Source organism: Anoplopoma fimbria, chromosome 17 (assembly GCF_027596085.1).
Source record: "Anoplopoma fimbria isolate UVic2021 breed Golden Eagle Sablefish chromosome 17, Afim_UVic_2022, whole genome shotgun sequence".
NCBI lineage: Eukaryota > Metazoa > Chordata > Actinopteri > Perciformes > Anoplopomatidae > Anoplopoma > Anoplopoma fimbria.
This window is the reverse complement of record NC_072465.1, coordinates 7,823,517-7,846,046: the sequence shown is the minus strand read 5'-3', so window position 1 is coordinate 7,846,046 and position 22,530 is coordinate 7,823,517. Positions and strand designations below refer to the sequence as shown.

The 22,530-nt window shown below is 41.6% G+C and overlaps 1 protein-coding gene across 2 annotated transcripts in view; it reads left to right on the top strand.

Moving 5' to 3' along the window:
* The window catches only part of pdzrn3b (PDZ domain containing RING finger 3b), a 93,898-nt gene extending 85,374 nt beyond the window's left edge, over positions 1-8,524 (top strand). For both annotated transcript variants that reach the window (XM_054616384.1, XM_054616383.1), the window contains 7 exons: positions 339-592; positions 2,343-2,427; positions 4,649-4,747; positions 4,907-4,969; positions 5,199-5,300; positions 5,495-5,611; positions 6,153-8,524. In XM_054616384.1, the coding sequence (XP_054472359.1) occupies positions 339-592; positions 2,343-2,427; positions 4,649-4,747; positions 4,907-4,969; positions 5,199-5,300; positions 5,495-5,611; positions 6,153-7,670 (2,238 nt within the window). In that variant the 3' untranslated portion in view covers positions 7,671-8,524. The remainder of the gene's footprint in view (positions 1-338; positions 593-2,342; positions 2,428-4,648; positions 4,748-4,906; positions 4,970-5,198; positions 5,301-5,494; positions 5,612-6,152) is intronic.
* Positions 8,525-22,530: the final 14,006 nt, after the last annotated feature.

Sequence of the window (22,530 nt, the reverse complement as noted above, 5' to 3'; positions counted from 1 at the left end):
TGATTAATTAAAGAGAGACTCATCCTAATTAAGGTCTTATTCTGCTCGGTCCGACTGTGACCCTGTAAAACAAGCTGAGGCAGTAATGAGTAATTTCTTCTACAGAATATCGCTGTTGAGATTGTGTGGGCGCAATGCTTCATGTGAGGCCTTAATCATCTAGGATAATGATTACATCAGTGTTGATTAATGAACATCATCTTCAGTCGAAGAGCGCACAATAGCAAATGGAATAAAAGCTGGCATATTTTGCATCCTTCCTGTTTCTTCTCCATCAACAAGCAACACAGAATCCTTAATGAAAATTGCTGATTCGTCCTCTCTTCATCTTCTTTCAGGTCAATGGCAAGGACCTCTCCAAGGCCACCCACGACCAGGCGGTGGAGGCCTTCCGCACCGCCAAGGAGCCCATCGTGGTCCAGGTTCTGCGTCGAGCCCCGCATGCCAAAGTGGTCGGCCCGGCTGGTGACGCCCAGGTCTCGGACATCAGCACCCAGACCGACATCACCCTCCAGCACATCATGGCCCTTACAAAGCTCTCGCCCTCTTCACCACCCATGACGGAGCTGGACGAGTATCTGCTCCCAGAGGAGTAAGTGCCAACACAGTTCATTAAGAACCAGAGAGAAAGCCCTGCTACAATGAGTAGGAGGTTTAGAACTTGAATCACTAGAATATATATTTATCGTCCACATAATACATACAATGACCACATGGTCACGTATATACATTCTATTGTATATTCCCACATACAAACCCATGGACATACGCACATTAAAGTCAATGTGGAATTTTCCTTTAGGGCTGCAATGGCAGAATGGACAAAGCTCCTGCCAAAACATATAACAAAATTATATAAAGAATACAGAAATATTCTTTATAACTATAGAAATTCATGATTGCCTCAGGCAGATTAGCAATTTGAGACGCGAGACAGATATTGGCTTTGAGAGACGACGACGACTTCTACCAGAGTAGCCACTTTTCACTCACTTATCAGGGGGTTGTTTTACTAATAAAAAGCTACATCGTCGTCAAACCATAGGCGGCACTTTCAAAGATTGCATATAGGCCAATGCGTTACACTTCTTTTGCTCTCCGCACGCCACCAATGCCCGCAAACGTGATTGGTCAAAACCACTTGGACTACAAACGGAAATCCGAATACCAGACGCCTCTGATACCTAAATTCTTATCCAGCTGCCTACAGATTCTGCATTAATATAGAGATATCATAGAGATATCATAGGGATCAGACCAGGGATGATTGAAGCATAAGGCTGCCTTCAGACAGACAACAGCAATGCATTTGAATCTGGCTCAGCTTGTCAAAATGCTATGCAGCTGTTCCTCTGTTAGATGAACCCCTGTATTTCTACAGTTTATGTTAGCGATTGTTGCTATGACAGCTTAGATGATTGTTGCAGCGTCCCCGAGTATTATAGACTCTAACCTAATCTGGGTAGTGTGTGGATACAGCTAAGCGCGCTGAAACTTCGCCGGCAACTTGTTCGGTAGAAAATAATTAAAGTTTTATATACCATCCAGGAAAAAAATAAATCTATCAACAGAGACTGATTGACCTGAAACTGACTTTTAAAACCACCGTTTACTTGCAGTGTCAATGTGGTACCGGAAAGATTATTAAACGTGCTTCCAGAAAGCCCACTTTAAATGAGAAGATGCAGGACTTCTTTAAAAAGGTCACCTCACTCTCGGAGACACAGTCAGACCTTTCACTCTAATAGTTAATTAAGAGAGCGACACCTTATCTTCTCCTCCAGACCACACAGCTGTGAAAACCCAGGACGCGTCTGAAGTTTGAAAGGAAAATGGCCCTGTCACTTACGGGAGATGACAGCTCCTCCGGGGCACACAGCCGCATTCAAATGAGGGTTTAGTTCATGCGTATTTGCATATTCACAAATTGCATCTATTGTTTCTGTGTGTGTGTGTGTGTCACTGAGTTGTGTGTGTTAGCCCCTGCGGCTCAGGGAGTTTGGCTGCATTTCACACCCCCGTGGCAGCAGCAGTTGCCCTTTAATGAATGATTGTGATTCCTATAATTGATTTCTGAGTCAAATTATTAACAAGGCCTTTTAATTTGTGATTTGCCTCCGGATGCAGATTCAATATATCTGATTCAAGAGTACATTCTACATTGAGTTCTTCTTACTTCCTCACTCTTTCTCATTACATTTTTAAACTCTGGGGCAAAATTGAATCCAGATTGGCAAATGTGTTGGTAAAGGATTTCTTTTTTCTTTTTTCTTTTTATGTGCCTCTGTTAAATTAGCATTTACTCTTTTCCAGTTTATCTTACTTCCTTTTTCTTTTCTCAGGCATCCTCCCCATGCATACTTTGACCCCAATGACTTCCTGGAGGTCATGCAGCAGGACATAGAGCGCGAGGAGCTGGAATACGAGGTAAACACAAACTCTCTCTATCTCCAGTCTAGTCTTGATGAAGATCTACATTCAGACAGCCGTGCATCATTTGCTACGAAAGCAGACCCAAGGTCGCCTCCGTGTCTCCAGTCCAATGGGCTTGCTAGCGACCACAAGTACTGATATATCCCAGTTATTGATGGGGCACTCTCCCTTAATACAGGCACTGAATTGTAGGCCAGACAGGGATCGAGTTGCCAGTTTGTTCCAACAGATGCACAGCGGTGACATCATTACTTATTAGTGACAAGGCCTAATAAGTCTTCTTCGGCTGGAGGATAATTAGATGGCACAGATAAAAGGTCCGCGGTGATGAATCGGATGATGCACGCTAACAATGCCTGAATGAGGCCATGATCAAGCCTCCGCTGTGCTCCTTCAGTGACCTCCACCGACCCTGACCCCCCCCTCCCATTAAAAAACCGAAGCCACCCACTGCTTGGTATTAATAATATTCACGGAGGAGCTAGGAGGCTGAGACAAGGAAAGGTGAAATTCCGGGGGGCATAAGGCAGATATGCAGCAGACTAACACTGAGTGACCTCAGTGTCCTCACAGGACTCTGTCTTTGAAAAGAACGGCTTATCGATCCAGTGATGCTCTGCTTGCGTCAGATCAGATAAATTTCATGCTTTGTCACTTTGTATACATCATAATGTTTATAATTCGCACAATAACAGATTAGAAATATCTGGATGTTCATAATGTTTCTAATTTGCACAAGAATAGATTAGAAAGAACAGGATATCTGTAAAGTGACTACTAGTTTGTTATATTGTCATATTAAATGATTTAGGTTAAAAGAGGTCAAGTTAAAAGAATAATGTGACGTTTTTGGAATTAGGTTAATTTGCGTTCTTGTCTGGCATCTTCTCAAAGCTGTAAAGTTGCCAGGCAATCGGCCCAGACTCCAGGGACCAGTCGCACCAACTGTACCAAAGTTCAGCCTAGTTATAAGTGAAACTCTGAGCCTAACTCCAACCAGAGTATCACTTAAAAATATGCAAAAAAAAAAAGGGTAGGAGAGTAGAGGGGGGTGCATGGATGTGTGGTGTAGGAGTTGCGCAGTGGGCATTAGCATTCTATTTTGAGATAAATTTCATGACAAAGTTATATGTTATGCATTTTATACAAACTGAGATGTGGAGTTTTTTTTAACTCCAGCATTAATGTGTTTCATCACAGAACAGTCATATCATGTAGTTTAAAGTTCAAAAAGCGCTTTCAAGTGTGCAGTTACTCTCTAAGTAAGTCCATTTTTCTTATGATAAAAATATGCTGCAGGTAAAGTCCAGGACATTATACCATATGACGATCAATAAAAACAACATAGAAAACAAAATACACTTGGCTATATGGGAATAATGTGGTCCCTATAAACTTAAAACGTACTACTCTGCATGGTCGCATATAACTCCCTATAGAAATATTACAGTGCTGTATTAAATTGCAACCGTGGTATATAAAAATGCCCGAAAGTACAGTGAGGTCATATAAAATTTACTGAGTGCCGTAAATATACAATGGGTAGTTATAAAAATGTTATGGAGACACTGCGGCAGGACATCTCAGCACACTGCAGAGCAACTGTGTGACAGGCATTCTAAACATGTTAACCTTAGCAGATGCAATTCCGCACAGTTTACAAAAAACCGTGTGCACGGATTTACACATAGTTTGTTTTCTTTCTAACATGTGACCCCAGAGCTGCTCCGTAAAAATGAGTACTTACATGTTACTACATTTCTCTTCTAACTCTACCAAAATGTCAAACTATTCCAGTGAGATAGTCTTTAGCATTCAGCTGAGACCCAGTCAGTTTTGGGGGGGGGTTAACCCTCTCTGAGCCCGTCCTCTGCCCTCGAAGACCAGTGTCGCTCGTATCTTTATCTGTATCTGTGAGATTACAGGCGTTGACAAGTGAAAAACGGCACTCTGCCCATCTGCAGTCCACTGCATCGTCTCTCATTCTGTCAGCGGGCCTCTGAGAAAGCCAATGGCCTCCCTGCGTCCAGCTGAAAGATTCATTACAGTGATTGATGGATCACTGTTGCTCCACTAACCTATTTCGTAGTCAGTAAATTTGGTCCGTCCAGAAAAACATGAGAATATATACAACCATTTTCTACTCAATCTTGGGGGGGGAAAAGCTAATAACTTCAGACGTACGTGATATTCATTTGTGCATGTGTCTTACCAGGAGGTGGATTTATACCGAGCCAATATCCAAGAGAAGCTCGGCCTGACGATCTGTTACAGGACTGATGATGAGGATGAGGCTGGGATCTACATTAGTGAGGTATGTGGTGCGGGGAAGCTCTTAAATCAACTTCAGTTAGTAAATAGTGACTGCTAGGACTGTCAGCAGTGACCATGTTTTCTTTAAGTCAGAAGTGGCAGACCGAGAAAGACTTAGTGGACAGAAATATTTAGTAATTATTTATACTCTATTCTACAGATTGATCCCAACAGCATTGCTGCAAAGGACGGCAGAATTAGAGAAGGGGACAAAATCATTCAGGTAAGATCACTGAAATCTCAGCAGTTTTACTTGTTTCTTCAATATTCAGGTTATGTATACTTCACTATACTTCAAAAATGATTGAAAAACAATATTTTACCTATGTTAAGATTTTTAAAAAGTGGTGGTTAGAGTTAAATGGAGCATACATGTCTAAACTTCAAGGGTACAAACTGTCATTTTATTTTGAAAAGATCAGGTATTGCAATTCTTCCTTCTGTTCCCCAAGATCAATGGTGTTGAGATCCAGAACCGGGAGGATGCTGTATCACTGCTGACCAGTGAGGGGAACCAGAATATCTCTCTGCTGGTGGCTAGACCAGAGATCCAGGTAATAAGAATTCCACTAAGGGTGTGAACTCATTAAGGGTTAATGACAACAAGGCATGTTAAAACCTCCTTCAAATCCATGCTGACAAAAGAGAGCAAGACTTTCAATAGTAGAGTTTCATATATTTCTTTAGAGCTTCGCAGTGAAATATTTGCATCTAATGAGGCGTCTCTTCTTCCCATACTGCTTCTCAGCTGGACGAGGGCTGGATGGATGATGACAGGAACGACTTCCTGGATGACCTCCACATGGACATGCTGGAGCAGCAGCACCATCAGGCCATGCAGTTCACTGCCAGCATGCTGCAGCAGGTAGACACACATACACACACACACACACACACACACACACACACACACACACACACGCACACTGTGTAGAGGCAAACTAGCACCATCAATCTGCACCAACACATATGTTCATCTATAGATTAATTTTGCCAAGCCAATTCTGCAGAGAGTAACAGCTGTTGTTGTCCACATTTCTTTTGGCAACGCTTTTACCAGAGACTGTTAGATGAAAAAGTATGCTCATTGACAAAAACTATATTAAACCTTTGGTTTTCTGAGTAGGTTTCAATAAAGTAGCATTCTTAGTGGCATTGGCAATAGGACATATATTATATTTGTTAAACATATTTTCACCGTAATATTATCTCTGCTTAAAAAAAAAGACCATAAACAAAATATATTATACATGTTTTATATGTATGTATGTTTGTCTTTTACACACCTCAGAAAATCAGCAGAAATCCAATAGTTTTGTGGATTTCAATTATACAACCCCGTGCCCTTCCTTTTTGTTGTTGGATGCAGCACTGTTTCTGAGTCGTTCTGTCGTCTGTTTTTACAGAAGAAGCACGAGGAGGACGGAGGCACCACGGACACGGCCACACTGCTGTCCAACCACCACGAGAAGGACAGCGGCGTCGGTCGCACGGACGAGAGCACGAGAAACGACGAGAGCTCGGAGCAGGAGAACCTCGGCGACGACCAGACCACGGCCTCCAACACGCTGGGCAGCTGCCGAAAGCTCACCTACAGCCAGGACACCCTCGGCAGCATCGACCTGCCCTTCGGCAGCGAGTCGTTCCTCTCCGCAGACTATGCCGACGCCGACTTCCTGGGCATACCGGCTGATGAGTGCGAGCGCTTCAGAGAACTCCTGGAGCTGAAGTGCCAGATGAGGAGCGGGGCCCAGGGTCTTTACTACCAGGGCGTCGGAGCGGGAGGTCAGGACCAAGAGGGTGTGGACAAGGAGCTGGAGATGCTCAACGAGGAGCTGCGCACCATCGAGCTGGAGTGCTTGAATATCGTGCGTGCTCACAAGATGCAGCAGCTGAGGGAGCAGTGCCGTGAGTCATGGATGCTCCACAACAGTGGCTTCCGCAACTACAACACCAGCATCGACGCGCGCCGCCACGAGCTCTCGGACATCACAGAGCTGCCGGAGAAATCAGACAAAGACAGCTCCAGCGCGTACAACACTGGCGAGAGCTGCCGCAGCACCCCTCTCACGTTGGAGCTGTCTCCAGACAACTCTCTCCGTCGAGGAGCAGAGGATCAGGATGCAGCTGGGGCCTCGGGCTCCACCAGCTCTAACAGCAGGATCCCCAAACCTCTCCAGTCCCCCGTCCAAGAGGCCTCTGTCCCCAGCCGGAGCAGAGTCTCCACCAAGGATCCAGATGAAGCCTCGCAGACAGATAGCAATGATCGTAAGCATGGAGAGTCCAGTAAGTCCAGCCGAAGCTATCACCAGCCACATTCGCCGTACAAGCATGCCCACATCCCCGCCCACGCCCAGCACTACCAGAGCTACATGCAGCTGATCCAGCAGAAATCCGCCGTGGAGTACGCCCAGAGCCAGATGAGTCTGGTCAGCATGTGCCGGGACCCCATCGGCCCCGGCGACCTGGATCCCAAGATGGAGTGGAAGGTGAAGATCCGCAGCGACGGCACGCGCTACATCACCAAGCGGCCCGTGCGGGACAAGCTGCTGAGGGAGCGCGCCCTGCGCATCCACGAGGAGCGCAGCGGCATGACCACGGACGACGACGCCATAAGCGAGCTGAAGATGGGCCGCTACTGGAGCAAGGAGGAGAGGAAGCAGCACGCAGTTCGCGCCAAAGAGCAGAGGCAGCGCCGCGAGTTCATGAAGCAGAGCCGAGCAGACTGTCTGAAGGAGCAGTCAGGCCAAGAGGACAGGAAGGAGCCCAACATCATTGAACTCAGTCATAAAAAGATGATGAAAAAGAGAAATAAGAAAATATTTGACAACTGGATGACCATCCAGGAACTGCTGACCCACGGTACCAAGTCACCAGATGGCACAAGGGTCTACAACTCAATCCTGTCTGTGACCACAGTGTAAGTCCTGTTCTGAGTTCAGGTGGCGAGCCAGCCAGAGGAGGACGGACCGGAGTGTAATGGACTGTACATAGGACACTACCAGTTGGGGTAAAGATTCCTGCCTCGTTCAATGTGGCAACATTTTGTAAATAGGAAATAAGGAGAGCCTTTCTTGGACGAACATTTCCCACCACTGCGGTAAAGAGAAGGTCTTTATAACGATGGTTGGACTCGACATGAATGGGACATGGCTTTGAGGATGATTTTGGAAACTATTTTTTCAAATTCTTTCAGTAACATTTTCTACCTTTTGTGCTTGCTCTTTTGAATATTTTTTGGAAACAGAAACACAATATGTGACTTTTTGAAAGTTTTTTTTGGAAAGTGTGTAAAGACCGAGTGCCATACATAAACAGCAAGCATTTACACTATTTTACATTATTTTGTTCGTACTATATATCTCTTATCAGTATTTTACTGTTATGCATACTTAGTGCTTTTATGGAAACAATGCTATTTTCCTGCAAGGTTGAACACGTAATCCTTTTCAAAAGGACTTTTGTAAATTTAAAAAAATACAATTTTTGTAACAAATCCACTTTTAGTTTTAATTTCTCTCTAATGGTGCTGATTTCCCAAAGTTAATACCACCCGCGATGTACCATCCGTTACATAATGTAGAGGACGTCATAACGTGATATCATTGTGTATGTACCTATCTTTAGACAAAGATGTTTCTCGCATTGGAATGGAAATGTCTGTGTTTGTTAAAGCACACGTCGTAGTCGCTTTTGCTTTATTAGGGTTTCATGTATTGGACAGAATAACAGCTTAACAAATCCTTAGCTAGCCTCACAATTTGATGTCTTGTAAAATGAGAGAAATAATAAATTATTGTTTTATATATGATGAGCTTTCAAATGTTGTTGGAATTTGTCATTTGTGGGAGTTGTTGGATCGCCAGAAATGTGACAACACAAGGGAGAGAAGAATCCCTATGAATTTCCAATACCCAGTATGTGTGAATGGGTGAGGATGGCTCCAGTAAGGTTGTTCATAATGTAAAACACAACTCGCTCCAGTTTCATAGAGCTGTATTGAGTATGGAGGGTCAAATAATCCATGAGAGGGTGGTCCATGTGACAGAATACACACATGGCTATGCCTCTAGTTTGAAAACAAATGTTGACACAGGATTGGATTCACTTCCAATCCAACTTTCCTCTGGTGTTGTTCAACAGAGTTTAACGCTGAGTATTAAAAGCCCCCATTTCTCTCTTGTTTAATACATTTTTAAATAAAGGATATGTATTCTTAATGGACTCACATAATCAGACGCTCTGCTCATGTAAATTGGCCAACTTCTGAATCCTGAGGCAAAGAGAAAACTATTGGCTCCGTCAGTGTTTCATGTCGGAGCCAAAGTAGGGCAACAGCCTGTCGCCCTACAAACGATGCTATCAGCACAGATCCCTGCTGTCCATATCTGATGGTTAAAGGCTAACAACTTTTGTTTTCTCTAGTCATTGTGACAATCTCCCTCACATGGGTTTCGCGGTGGTGGCTTCCCTCCATTCGCTTTTATTGCTTTAACAAAATGGTCCATCAGTTCATAAGGACCGTGTTCTTTTATGTTGGGACCAAGTTGTATGTGACGCTGGCATGAGGCTCCCTCACATGGCGATGTCTCATTGCCGGGCTAATGGTTTATTTATCTGACTCAAGACTCCCACCATCTGTTAGGGGGACCTGGTACCCTCAGTCCCATATGATCCTGCAATTAGCAGCTCAGTGCCTCATTACTGAGGACAAAGGCAGCTCAGACTCTGCTGATACACTACTTATGTCATCTCATCAAACACATCTTTTGTGTATGAGTTTTTTTCTATTAGGCAACAACAATTAGGGCACCAGCAACACACTAAATATGCATTTAGTGTGTTTATTCATCCTCAAGTGCGTTTGCAAATTCAGTACTTTGACTTTTTTTTTTTTTTTTTTTTTTCAAATAACACACTAATCATTAATAACCAATCCCTCAATGTTTATCCTTGAGTAAACTTCCCATTATAGCGTCATTCATAAGACCCCTCCTGCCTGGTACTGTAAACACCCACGGCTTTCAAACTCCAGGCCATGAATCTGTAATGCTGACTTGAAATAGAAAAAAAAAAAAAAAAAAAGGATGTCACTTCAGTTACTTTGTCAGACTTTCCTAGTTCAAGATAAGACATTAGTATCACTGCCCATAACTAGTAATGTGGCTTTGACATGTAATATGAGTGGAGTGGCCCTTTAAAGTTTTATTGGGATTGATTGATTATCAGCAGGTTAACTGTTGACATAATGTGAGAGAAAAAAAGTCTAACTGTCATGGTTACTGACATTAAAACCAACTACCCTTCAACACAAAATGTCCCTCCCTCATGCAGATCTTATTACTACAACAAACACTTGAATTGAATTATGTTAAACAACATATTTTAAAGGACTTTAATACAATTTAAAAAAAAATCCAAGGTACTCTCTTCAGTTTTATATTATTTGTCAGACATAATCTATGCATTCATCTCTTGTCTCAATTTTTGACTCAGCATCACTAAAGGGGGATGATTATGATAATGAGAGCAGCCCTGGTGCAAGCTCAGTCTCCTCTTCCATGCCTGGTAGAATGTAATTGATTACTCGTCCTTAAGCCTGACCATATCCAAGCCTTTTGATGCAAGTCTCCCAACACACTCTTTTAATGGGAGATAACAATATGGCATGCAAGGAAAACAAAAAACTCCAGCAATCAATTCTGTGATGCCTCCTAAATGCCACCCCCACAGAACGCTGGGAGATTTGTCCCTCATATACTTGGCTTCACTAACCCCATGTATTTTTACACTGTGTGCACAAGTATTAGGTTGTATTTTTGAGGATTAATTTTATTATTATTATTATTATTAACTACAGTGCTCTCGGTCAATCCAAGATGTTAATAAACCTCAAACCTGAATATTTAAGAAAGTAAAAGTGAGGTTTTGGCTTTCTTAGGAGAATTTCTATGTGTGCACAATTATTGGTCAACTATTAGTGTGCACAATTATTATGCAACTAAATGAAAAACGAAAATTTTCCCATCTCACTTTGTTTATTTTCATCTGTTAAAGTGAGAATAATAAACAATCAACTCAAAATTTACATTCATTTCTGACATTTCAAAAAAAACAAAAACAAATCAGTGACCAATATAGCCACCCTTCTTTTCAATAACAGTCATAAGCCTTCCATTCATGGAGTCTGTCAGTTTCTTGATCTGTTGACGATCAACTTTTTGTGCAGCAGAAACCACAGCCTCCCAGACACTGTTCAGAGAGGTGTACTGTTTTCCTTCACCGTAAATCTCCCGTTTAAGAAGGGCCCACAAGTTCTCAATAGGGTTAAGGTCAGGTGAGGAAGGGGGCCATGTCATTATTCTTTCATCTTCAAGGCCTTTACTGGCTATGGCCTTTACTCGATGCATGCGATGGAGCATTGTCCTGCATAAAAATCATGGTCTTCTTGAAAGATGCAGACTTTTTCCTGTACCACTGCTTGAAGAAAGTGTCTTCTAAAAACTGGCAGTAGGTTTGGGAGTTGATTTTGAGTCCATCTTCAAACCGAAAAGGTCCAACTAGCTCATCTTTAATAATACCAGCCCATACCAGTACTCCACCTCCACCTTGCTGAGGTCTGAGTGAAAGTGGAGCTCTGTGCCCGTTACTGATCCAGCCACGGGCCCATCCATCTGGTCCGTCAAGAGTCACTCTCATGTCATCAGTCCATAAAACCTTTGAAAAATCTGTCTTCAGAAATTTCTTGGCCCAGTCTTGACGTTTCAACTTATGTGTCTTGTTCAGTGGTGGTCGGGTTTCAGCCTTCCTTACCTTGGCCATGTCTCTGAGCACTGAACACCTTGCACTCCAGGTAGGTTGCAGTTCTGGAATATGACAGCACTGGAGGATAATGGGTTCCTGGTAGCTTCACGTTTGATTCTTCTCAAATCTTTGGCAGTTAATTTGCGCCTGTTGACTATTTGCAACAAAATGTTTGAGGGTTCTGTGATCACGCCCCCAATATCTTAGCAATTTCAAGAGTGCTGTATCCCTCTGAAACACTTTTTTACAATTTTTGACTTTTCAGAGTCAGTTAAATCTCTTTTTTGGCCCATTTTGCCTGAGGAAAAGAAGCTGCCTAATAATTATGCACACCTTGATATAGGGTGTTGATCTCCTTAGGCCACACCCTCCCTCATTACACAAATACACATCACCTGATATACTTAAATCCAATAGGCATTTAAGTTTATACAGTTTGGAGTTTGAAAATATGCATTAAAATTATGATATGGTCAAAATACTCACTTGCCTAATAATTGTGCACACAATGTATTATCCTGATTAATCTTGATACCTTTATTTCCTATAAATCATGAAAGTGTTCGTCTCCCCACCCATTTGCCAGTCCTGTGTTTGGTCTGGGTAGAAGGAGTCATCAGTTCAAATGTCAGTGCGGTGAGCGGGGCCGACACTCCAGTGTTCCCATCCATTAGCTGATAAGGAGGCGGCTCCTCTGCTGATTCTGATGCTGCTTCACCGTGAGGACTGAGAAGCACTGAAAGGCTTGTAGCTACTCGACAAGCCCAGATATTATCCCTCAACATCTTAACAGGACCGTATCAAAATATTCACTTTGACAGACAACAGCTGAATCAATTCAGGGGAACGTTTGTGGCGCGTCTTGGTAAAAAAATCAACTTGAAGTGTCTGATTTTTGCGTGACCTAAATTATAAGAACCACTTTGTTTTTATTTTTCCTCTGTGCGATAAACCTCTGAGGCAAAACTTAGGTCCAGCAAGTTCAGCAGGCGTTGAGACTGTGTTAGCACATCTTGGATAAAAGGGAGCAGGCTGCTGGATAAACAGAAAGAAATGCTGAACACCGTATTCACGCTCTCTCCACCCTGTCTGAACATCAGCCAGAAAGATTGTACTTACATGTGGAGGCATGTCCTCAGAGCTTTATTCCAAAATGTGTTATTAACAATTAAATGTAAAGCTGCAACCAGAGGAATATTGCTGATGTAAAACTGAAGCTCAGCATGGAAATTCGAAATATTGCAAAATGTTACATTCGAACTTGAGGCAGTACATTTTCAGCACTCATTACTAATTGGGATCATGCACCTATCTTCAGTAGTGATTTATTGTATTTTTCCCAAAGCTGAATTAGTGGATATTTGTGTGTTTTGAGCTTTCTCTCTGACCTTGACTTGCTTGAGTGATCAGTGGTTTAAGGCCATTGTACTAAGACTACTGTGAAAACCTTGAAAGATATGAGAGGGAATAGATTTATTGTTTTATAAAAATTGCGGCTTTCCCCTTGAACTGTGAATAAAAATACAACAAAAACATTGCTACCTAATGTTCAAAAGAAAATTACCTTGAATATGTTATTCAAAGAGGTCCCAAAAGACACAATTAGACTTCGGAAGACATATTGAAATAACACATGCCATTTTTCTAAGTGAGCTATTTACTGGGGCAGTGCAATAGCTGTGTATTCATACAAAACTCTGTGAAGAACCGTAAATTGCTTTTTATCTTTATCTTGGCTGACATCATCTTTCATGCTGCAGGCAATAATGTCAAACAGCCAGGGATTGTTTTCAAGAAGTGACAACTTCATTGTATTTTACAGCATTTTATCACTTCTATTTCAATCCAGAGCAACACGTTCACTGTGAAATTGTATGTGACAGCCGAGATAGATCTCCAAAGGTAACGAAATATATCACATACATAAAATTAATAATAAAACCCACGAGCTGCTCTGATTTATTACAAGTATAAGATAGAACAACACTGAGACATTACCATGATTAATGGCATGAGAGGAACACAGGAACACGCAAGAGATGTGAGCCTGGACAATGTGCAAGAACCAGTTAGAATTGCCCAAAACCAATGTACTTTTTATAAAAGCACAGAATCCAGTAATGTAAGATCAGGTCATTTTAATTTAAAAAAGTGAGCAATTTTCCATTGAAAAGACGTTTAAAAGATGACTTTGACCTCCAGTTAAAAGACGTTAAAAAATTGGTTCAAAAGTGAAAGTATTTAACAGGCTATTTGAAGACGTTGATTGAACGTTCACATTTAGACCATATTCCACCGGCATTTGCTATAGTGAATTTTTTTATTCTCTAGAATGTGCTAGTAATGGTATATCAAAATTTTAGAGCCTAACTAAGAAACCAGATCCACATTTCTCAATTAAAAGCCAATATCGCAAATCCCGGTGAAATATGGTCTAAACGTGAACGTCTTTTAACCATAAACGTATTTTGAACTTCTTTTGAACTTCAAAATGCTCACAGTAAAATATGTAGAAATGAAATACATAGTCATAGTAACACATCAACAGTTTCCACTTACAGGACAAAGAAGACCATGTGACACAGGCAACCATTAATATGTATTTATTAAGCAACAACATATATATATATATATATATATATATATATATATATATATAGGAGCCAGTTTCTGATTCTCATTTTTTAGATGTCTTTTCAACGGAAAGATGCTCACTGGGATATTACACAGAATAATATTTTAATTTGTTTGTAAATGGCTGTATTCCAAACGACAAAGTTTTGACCTCATCTTCTTGTTTGTACATGAATTTATTTTACTCACCTTCTCCCTCATTTAAACTGCGTACAGCCCCACCTGCTTTCTGTTGAGGCGTGGCTAGTTTTCCTCCAGAGCGGTAACGAGGCACACCTGGCGTCAATCATCCACAATCACCTTCTCCATATAAACCTGGTCATGACTCCTCCCCTGTGCCAGATCATTCTGTCTTGGTCGGTAGAGGTTCTGTGAATGTTGCTTTCTTTGCTCTCGTTCCTTGGCTTTTTAAAATACTCCCACTGCTGCAGTTTTTTTGTTCTTTGTACTGACTTTTTGTTCCTGTTTGTTTTTCCAGCATGTGCCTCGTTACCTACATACGTTTTTTTTTTACCTCTGGTTTCTCACTGCTCTCTAGACGCCTTTCATCCCTCGTGCCAGCCTGCTTTCTGACGTCGCCACCTGTGCTTTTGTTTTTTCACCCTTTTTTCACAAATTTCTGTTTATCTCGTTCGTATTAAATATTTAGGAAGGAACCCTGAATCTTTCTCAGACCTTGTTTGTTCCAGAACACTGACCCAAACCATAACACTTAATATACAAAGACTTCTTTTCTACATACTATACTATGACTTTTTTTAGCATACTTTCAGCATGGCTTTATTTATTTTTTGACATAGTAAACTAGGATTCTTTCAAATATAAAAAATAAAAAGCGCTTATCGCCACCTACTGTAACTGAGTTTTTAGCGTCATGGCATTATATTATTTTACCTGAATATTGAAAGAACGAGAAGAATAATAATAATCTAAATAATAATATTAATTTAAATATGTGTCCTGCCTGGGGGGTCCATTACCCCCATAATTTGGCGGAATTAAAAGTCAAAGAAGCAAGCCTGATTTGAAAGTTCAAACAACTTCCACAACTTTGAGCGACCTTCACAGAGGTCTGAAAGTCTATGGATGCACCATGATTGTCAGAAGTCGGGCCTGTGGGCTGCTGATGTTTCTGTCATTTTTTTGTTGCAATAAAGCAGCAAGTGCTCAGTCAGCTAGAAGAATGCATGTGTCGCGTAAACTTTCACCTAAACCAGACAGGAAGGACATTAAAAATGACAAAACATCAGTGGTAACAAATAAATCCAGACACATAATTTCTTCACTCATCACGTCATCTTTTTGTATGAAAAATCCTACTAGACTTTATTCACACCATACTGGACAAATTCCTTCACTTCAAGTGGAATTTAGCTTTTTCCACCTTCATTTGAAAATGTTTTTGTCTAATCTTACATTTTTTCTACAACAGGAATGCAAAATGCAAGCCAACTCTTTGAATGCCAAAGACACATAAATGTCTCTAACTACGTATTTGACCCTTGCATTGTCTTGTTAGCTTCAAAGACCCCGTTGCTTGTGTTTTTTTTATGGCCCAGTGGAGCAGTAACTCACAGCGGTCCGTCCTCCCACAGCTCGTCCCTCTCTGCTCAACTATTCTCACAGTGCAGTTTCCGTGGGTCAGATCGCATGAACCTCTATGTCTCCCGCTCTGCAGATTTATTGGTTGACAGCTAATTTATCCATTATTCCAAATTATAGGCCTCAGTCAGGGGGATGGCGGCAACTGAACAAGTAAGGAGAGAAGGAGAGAAAGAAAGGGAAAGACGTGCTGTCATTCTTCTGTGCCACCACATTTCCCACTGGATCCAAATGATTTACCTTACCTCTGTGCAGAGAGTATCAGTGCTCATGTTCAAAGAGACTCTGCTGAGTTCCGGGCTTGATAACACCAACATCATTAAGTGTTAAGTACAGCACTGTCACAACAGGCGGACTGCATGAATCTGATAAAACCCCAGCCGCAGAGATATGAGCAGATTGGAGTTTTGGTTACAGAGATTGAACACATATAGTGTGCTATGATTAAAACTTGGAGGCTCTGCCAGCAATGTCCAAACGACCAAATGACACAACAGAGCATTATATAGTTTTTTTCACTGTCAAAGAAGCACTTTTAAGCGAGTCCTTATTAAAATCCGACCACAGGACGTTAATGTTGCATCTTTGACTAAATATTACACACATTACTGCTGATATGGTGCCCAATGGGGCAAATAATGCAAGACAGAGACCATTAGTCCTTGTTTGTAATGGGTACTTCCTGGTATCTTTCTTGTAAAACAGTATCTTGTATCTTCAGTGTTGACCTGCACAATGCTGGACAAGTGGGTGTAATTAAATATCACATCCCATGGAAAAGTAACATTAAAACTGAACAAGCAGATTGCCATACAATTAGTTATGCTCCACACATCGTTAAACCTCTCTTGTTGCCGTTCCATTATGCGTTCCATTAAACTTTAGGCAAACTTTCTGCACAAGATAACAACATCCAGACTTCGCTAAGCCAAAGCATTGGAACTAATGCTTCCAATGGGATCAATTTTGTTGGATGGAGTTAGAAAAACTCTATACTGGGAGTGGGAGCCAATATGAAGCCAGAGCCAGAAGGTCATACAACGGTTCATATGATATCTTACGAAAAAAGTTATCTTGTTACTTTTTGTGCATTTTCCTATGAATGTCCAGCAACAACGAGCAATCAGTGTGCCTGCGCAAGACTCTGTGGTGTTATTTTGTAAGGTTAAGGAAAAGGTCGTTTGGGTTAAAATAACTACAGAGGTGACGTTACTTAAGTGCAGAAGTTACGTAACAAATAAGTCAAAGTTGACTTATGGTTTCACAAGGGATACAAAGCGAAAAAATGCTACCGGGTGAGTCTGGTGTTTTAAGATCCACCCATCTGACTGGGGGGCAAGTGTGGCTAAGTGGAAGACCATAAACCATTAACCATCAATCGCCCTATGTGAACTTTGTTGCTCTTTATAGTGGGTCACCTGTCCTGGCTCACAATTACGTGGATTACATTCAATTTGATTATGTGGGTTATATAAGAATTATAGAGCATGACATTTTTGTAGGTATAGCTACTTTATGTCACTAAATGGCCCATTAACACCAAGCGAGTGAACACTGATTAAAGTCTTTTATGCCCTCATGGCTGGGTTGTACTGCTCTGGATGACCGGTTACATGATTGGCTATGCATAGTGACGTCAGGTTGCGGTTCTCCAAAATTTGATTCCCTGTGCGTTCCAATACCCAAACTACCATACTATTTAGTATGCTAGTAAAAAGATTCAGGATGTCCCAATAGTATAGTATGTCAAATGCACTGTGGCAAAATGACCCAAATGTCCTACAACATCAGGTCACATTTTTCAGTATGCAAGCCAGCATGCTTTTCTGGGTGTTCTGACCCACAGTCCTCTGCGTAGCGTTTATATATTTAACCATGGGTTTAAAGTTCAAGGTGCCACGAATGAGGAAGTAGAATGTCCCAATTTAATTCATATTGCATGCAACAGTATTTGTAAGGGCAGCCGCACTATGTACTGAGAGTAAAAAGATAAAGTAAGGGATTTTGGAGTGTATGTTTGAACTTTTTTGCACTACGTTGTTACGCCATCACCTGCTGTGCAGAACGTCGCAGCCCAAATGCACTACCCCAACTCAACCGAGTGGGATGACTGGTATTTTCACCACACCGCCTGATCTGGTGTGAATTTAGCCTTGGATATAGCAATTTGACCTTTTCCCCACAATTTTTTTTTCTGTTGGGTATCTTTACTTCTTAGCCTAAGGTTAGGTTTAAAACCCGTAGGAATACAACTTTAAGCCTTTCAGAGCCCTAGATGATTAACCAGACCAGTTTATTATTACGATTATATTGGCATTTGTCTCTCAGTCTGCTCCTCTGAGAGTTCTACAAGCTAACAAAATTGCTAAATTAAACGATGGTGAAATTAAACTGCTCCTCATTTTCAAAGCATCCCCACCAAGATCTCCCCTTTGAGAACCACTGGAGAAAATAATTACAATTTCAGCGTGATACAAGCAGTAATTGAAAGACTTCACTAAGACATAATTATTTCATTTGCTGAAAAAAAAACGTGTTCAAACTGTGGTCTGTTTATGAAACAAACATCAGTGATTTAGATTTTTTAAAAGGACATTATTGGTACAGTATATAAGCAGGACAGAAATGTGTCCATATAAGTGAGTGTGAATGTATTTTTATTGACAATAAATGTGCATGTATATAGGTGCTTGTGTATGTGTGTAGTTTAGTTGGGCTTTTATTGACCATTAGCAATTATTAATATCCCTAGAGAGCATGAGGTAAGGCTGAAGTTCACATATTTAGCAACGCTTCATTCTTACAATTTAGATGTCAGCCTTTTAATATTTACTATCCACCTTGCCCGTTCATTTATAATGTATGTGCCATGACGTATCACTGGTAAGTCAAGTGCTGTGCACATAAAATGCTGGTCTCTAGACCCCTCTGTGACAAGCTCCGTGAGTAAGTCTTATTTCCTGCGTATCGATTTAGAACAAAACATGCAGCTCTAAATGTGACAAAGGCTCGGTTGTCATTGTGGATGGACTGTGCTCATGTCACGCATTTTTTTCCCGGCGTTTCACAGCAACAGCTCTTCTCAAACGTCCATGGAATGTTCTCATGAGCTACATTTCAACTTTATGTTCTTTCAGCTGAAAGTTAAATCGATGCAGAGTCCATTTAAAAAAAAAGTCCATTTCCATTAAGCTGCTTTTGAGGAGCACGAATAAATAATTGTATGTAGTGTAAAGACTATCCAGCCCAGTCATTTTCTTATTTATTTACCGTCAGACATACTTGAACCACAGGCCTGATGAATCACTATATGTCAGTGTTTGCTTGGACATATAGCAGCGGCTCAGACCGATGTTGCCTAACGATCCATTATCATCATCATAAAGCATCCAAGCAGCTCGCCTTCTCAGCTCCAGGATGCATACATACCATCCTGCAACAGCGGTTTCAACACATACACACTCAATTGCTGTAATTGCACCTTTATTAGTCTCCCATTCACATTTTTTACAACCCGGCGCAAAGAGCAGTTCGCATCTGTGAAAATGGCCTCTAAAAGCATGGGGCTGTTATAAACAAGACCCTTCAGTGCCATTAGACAGAGTGGCTGGGGGGAGCAGACAGGCCCTGTGCTGCCAACATGTGGAGTAAAGTCAATTAGTGTACTTCATTATAGAGTAGTAAACTTTCAGAAAGGCCATAACAGGATGGTTACTGGTAATGTTTCTTATTTTAGAAAGATATTTTATGTTGAACATAAATACAATTTTTAAATTGTGTCACTGGAGCATCAGAAACATAGAAAACATTTGGAAACTTAGCATGCTTTGATACTGGGGGACACATTTATCCATACAAAGAGCTGAAGGTGAGTTGGTTGAGATGTGGCAGTATGAAACACTGTGGCAAAAATGGCTAAACACACCATCATTTGTCCAGTTGAATGCATTTAAGACATACAGTACTGAATGGAACACACTCTCCTACAACTCAACAATGACAAAACACAAATTGTGTTATTGTGCTTCTCTCCCGTGACAGGAAATATGTTCTCATTTAGCTGCTATCTCTCCCAGAAAGTACTGGACAGTTAATTATGGTTGATTATTTTCCTGAGCTATGTCATCAACATGACTAAAACAGCCCTTTATCATCTAACAAGGCAACACCACCCTGAGGCGCTGCAGTGCTTAAAGCTAAATGCTAACGTCAGAATGCTTCAATCCTCACAATGACAATGCTAACATAACATACCGATGTTTTAAGCCCAGTGATCGACTGGCAACCTGTCCAAGCTGTAGCCTGCCTCTCGCCCCAGTGTCAGCTATGATCGGCTCAGGCCTTCCGCAACCCTCTTGGTAAGCAGACCATAGCTAATTGATGGATGGATTGACATTGCAGTTTAGTGTGTTAGCATACAACCATTTGCTAATGTGCACAAAACACAAAATGGAGCTGAGGATAAATTCAAAGTCATAATTCAAAGTTCATTTTCAAAGTTAAAATTTAAATTTTGACCTGATAATGGCGCAAAATGAAAAAGTAAAATGGTCACGGACGTGATAACAGTTGTATCCTTGGGGAACACGAATGTCCCAAACAAATTTCATGACAATTGAAAGTTGCTAAGACGTTTCACTGAAAATAAAAAATGTCAACCTAGTGGTGACACTAGATGAAAAGTCAGGGGATCACAACAGTCTTTGGGATACATCATACAGGCACTATGAATATATGTACAAGATTTTGTGGAAATCCATAAATGTGATGTGGAGATATTTCTCTGCATAAATGAAAATTGGTTCCTGCAGCAAAAGTCAGTGAAACACCTTTCAATCTTTAGGATTTAACCTCTGGGCACCATGGGTATCAGTACATCCGGCTGACTGCTTGCAAACCTAAAAAATATTTCAAGTGAGAGACATGGTAAATGCAGAAAAACAACATTCCTCTCTAGTTATTTAGATTATTCTAGTGCCCTTCTTACTTTTCTACTTAGACAGGCTGTGGGCCGACTACGGCTAAATACTAAATACCTCAAAGCAGCTAGAGTCCTAACAAGACTAGTTTGACCTGATTTCACCTCCTCTGATCTCCACATTGGCTTCCCTGTAGTTTCAGAACTGACCAAAATGTTTACTTCTAGTCTATAAAGCCCACGTGACCCCGGCTGCACAGTATACTCTGTGGTATTCTCTGGTTCTGCTTATTAAATAGGAAACACCTCAGGTCTTGTGGGTTAAACCGAAAGTAAGTGAAGCTACTGGGTGCTGCAATACCTTGCAAGATTGTCTTCCATGTGTTTCTCTAGCTTGTTTACTGTATAGTATTTTCATGTGTCTGCAATACCAAGATGCATGTCTTTGTAACACTCCAGCGCTTCTGGAGTCAAACTCACACTCACTCTTTTGCTTACAGATCTTTTTACACTGCCATCATTTCCCCAGCCCTCGCTAAAAGCCAGTATTTTATTGAGCACCAACCCTACACTTTGTGTGACGTGTGATGTCTTAGAATTTTCCATTTTGGCATTTTTAACGGGACTTGAAGCTGATCTGAGAGAGGATGCTGATAAGCGACAACACAAATAGAGCGGCTAAATCAAAGCAGTCTTCCACTGGCAGTTTCCCTCTCTGTGTGATGATTCCATTCAGACAGAGAAGTGGAAATTCAAACAGCAGCCACCTGAGGTTGGTGCCCGCTGAGCGTGCCGCCCCCATACTGAGCCACATTAAAATCCAATCCTCAAACCCACTGGAGCCCGACCGTCAGAATAACTGAATCTCTACCTTCTTTTTTCCACTGACCATTTCAGAACATTAGGTTGTATTTCTCACTGTCCCCGCTTTGCTTAAGCGGTGCTTGTGAAGTCTGTCTGGAGGCCTCCTGTGGTGGAGCCTCCCCTGCTGCCTCCAGTTTTAGGTGCGCTTGGTATTCTTGAAGTGGGGGAAAATAAATGTTTATCCCCTCTGACTTTTTCTAGTCAGCCAACAAACTGAACAGCCCCCTCCCACCCACTGCTGGTGTTTGCCATTTTGTCATACTAGTTCAGAATGTTTGACCCTTCTGTGTGCCAAATAATGTAACTTGACATTGGCTCCAACCCCCCTTCCCACCTGATCCTGGATCAGCTTGTTTCTGACATTCAACACTAACAAACCAATTCAGAGAAAATGTCATCTTGTTTACTTTCTTATGAAATATATGACGTGACAAGGAATTCACCAGAATGAAAGAAATTTGTGTTTACAAGCAACGTATTCTCTCTGATAAAAGCCTGGGAAATGAGACACGTGGGAGTCGATCTGATGTCTGCGTTTTTTTTGAGGAGGCGCGATAAATGTGTCACAGGTTCAAACTAAGCGACAGCAGGAACTCACTGGCATTTGGAGAAATAGAGAAAAAGATGCTTATGCCATCTCATATTCATTCACAGGCAGCTTGCTCTACCGGAGCACTTGGAGGGTTCGTTGAGCGGGCAGCGCTGGCTGGAGCTGAAGGGGGTCATGATGTCGGTGTGTGCTTTTTCAGGCGAATCAAGGCAGTGTGTAAGGAGGCATATTGAATGTGTCACAGCCTGCATTCAGTAGCAGCAGGAGGACTCGGCGTGCATTCTGATTTCAGGGCAGGCAAAGCATGTTTGGTCTGGCTGGGAAACTAAACAGTACCCTCTATTGGATGACACAGAGATTGCCCCGTCTGAGAGGACACGGTGGAGCTGCTGCAGCTCCATCTGTGAACTTT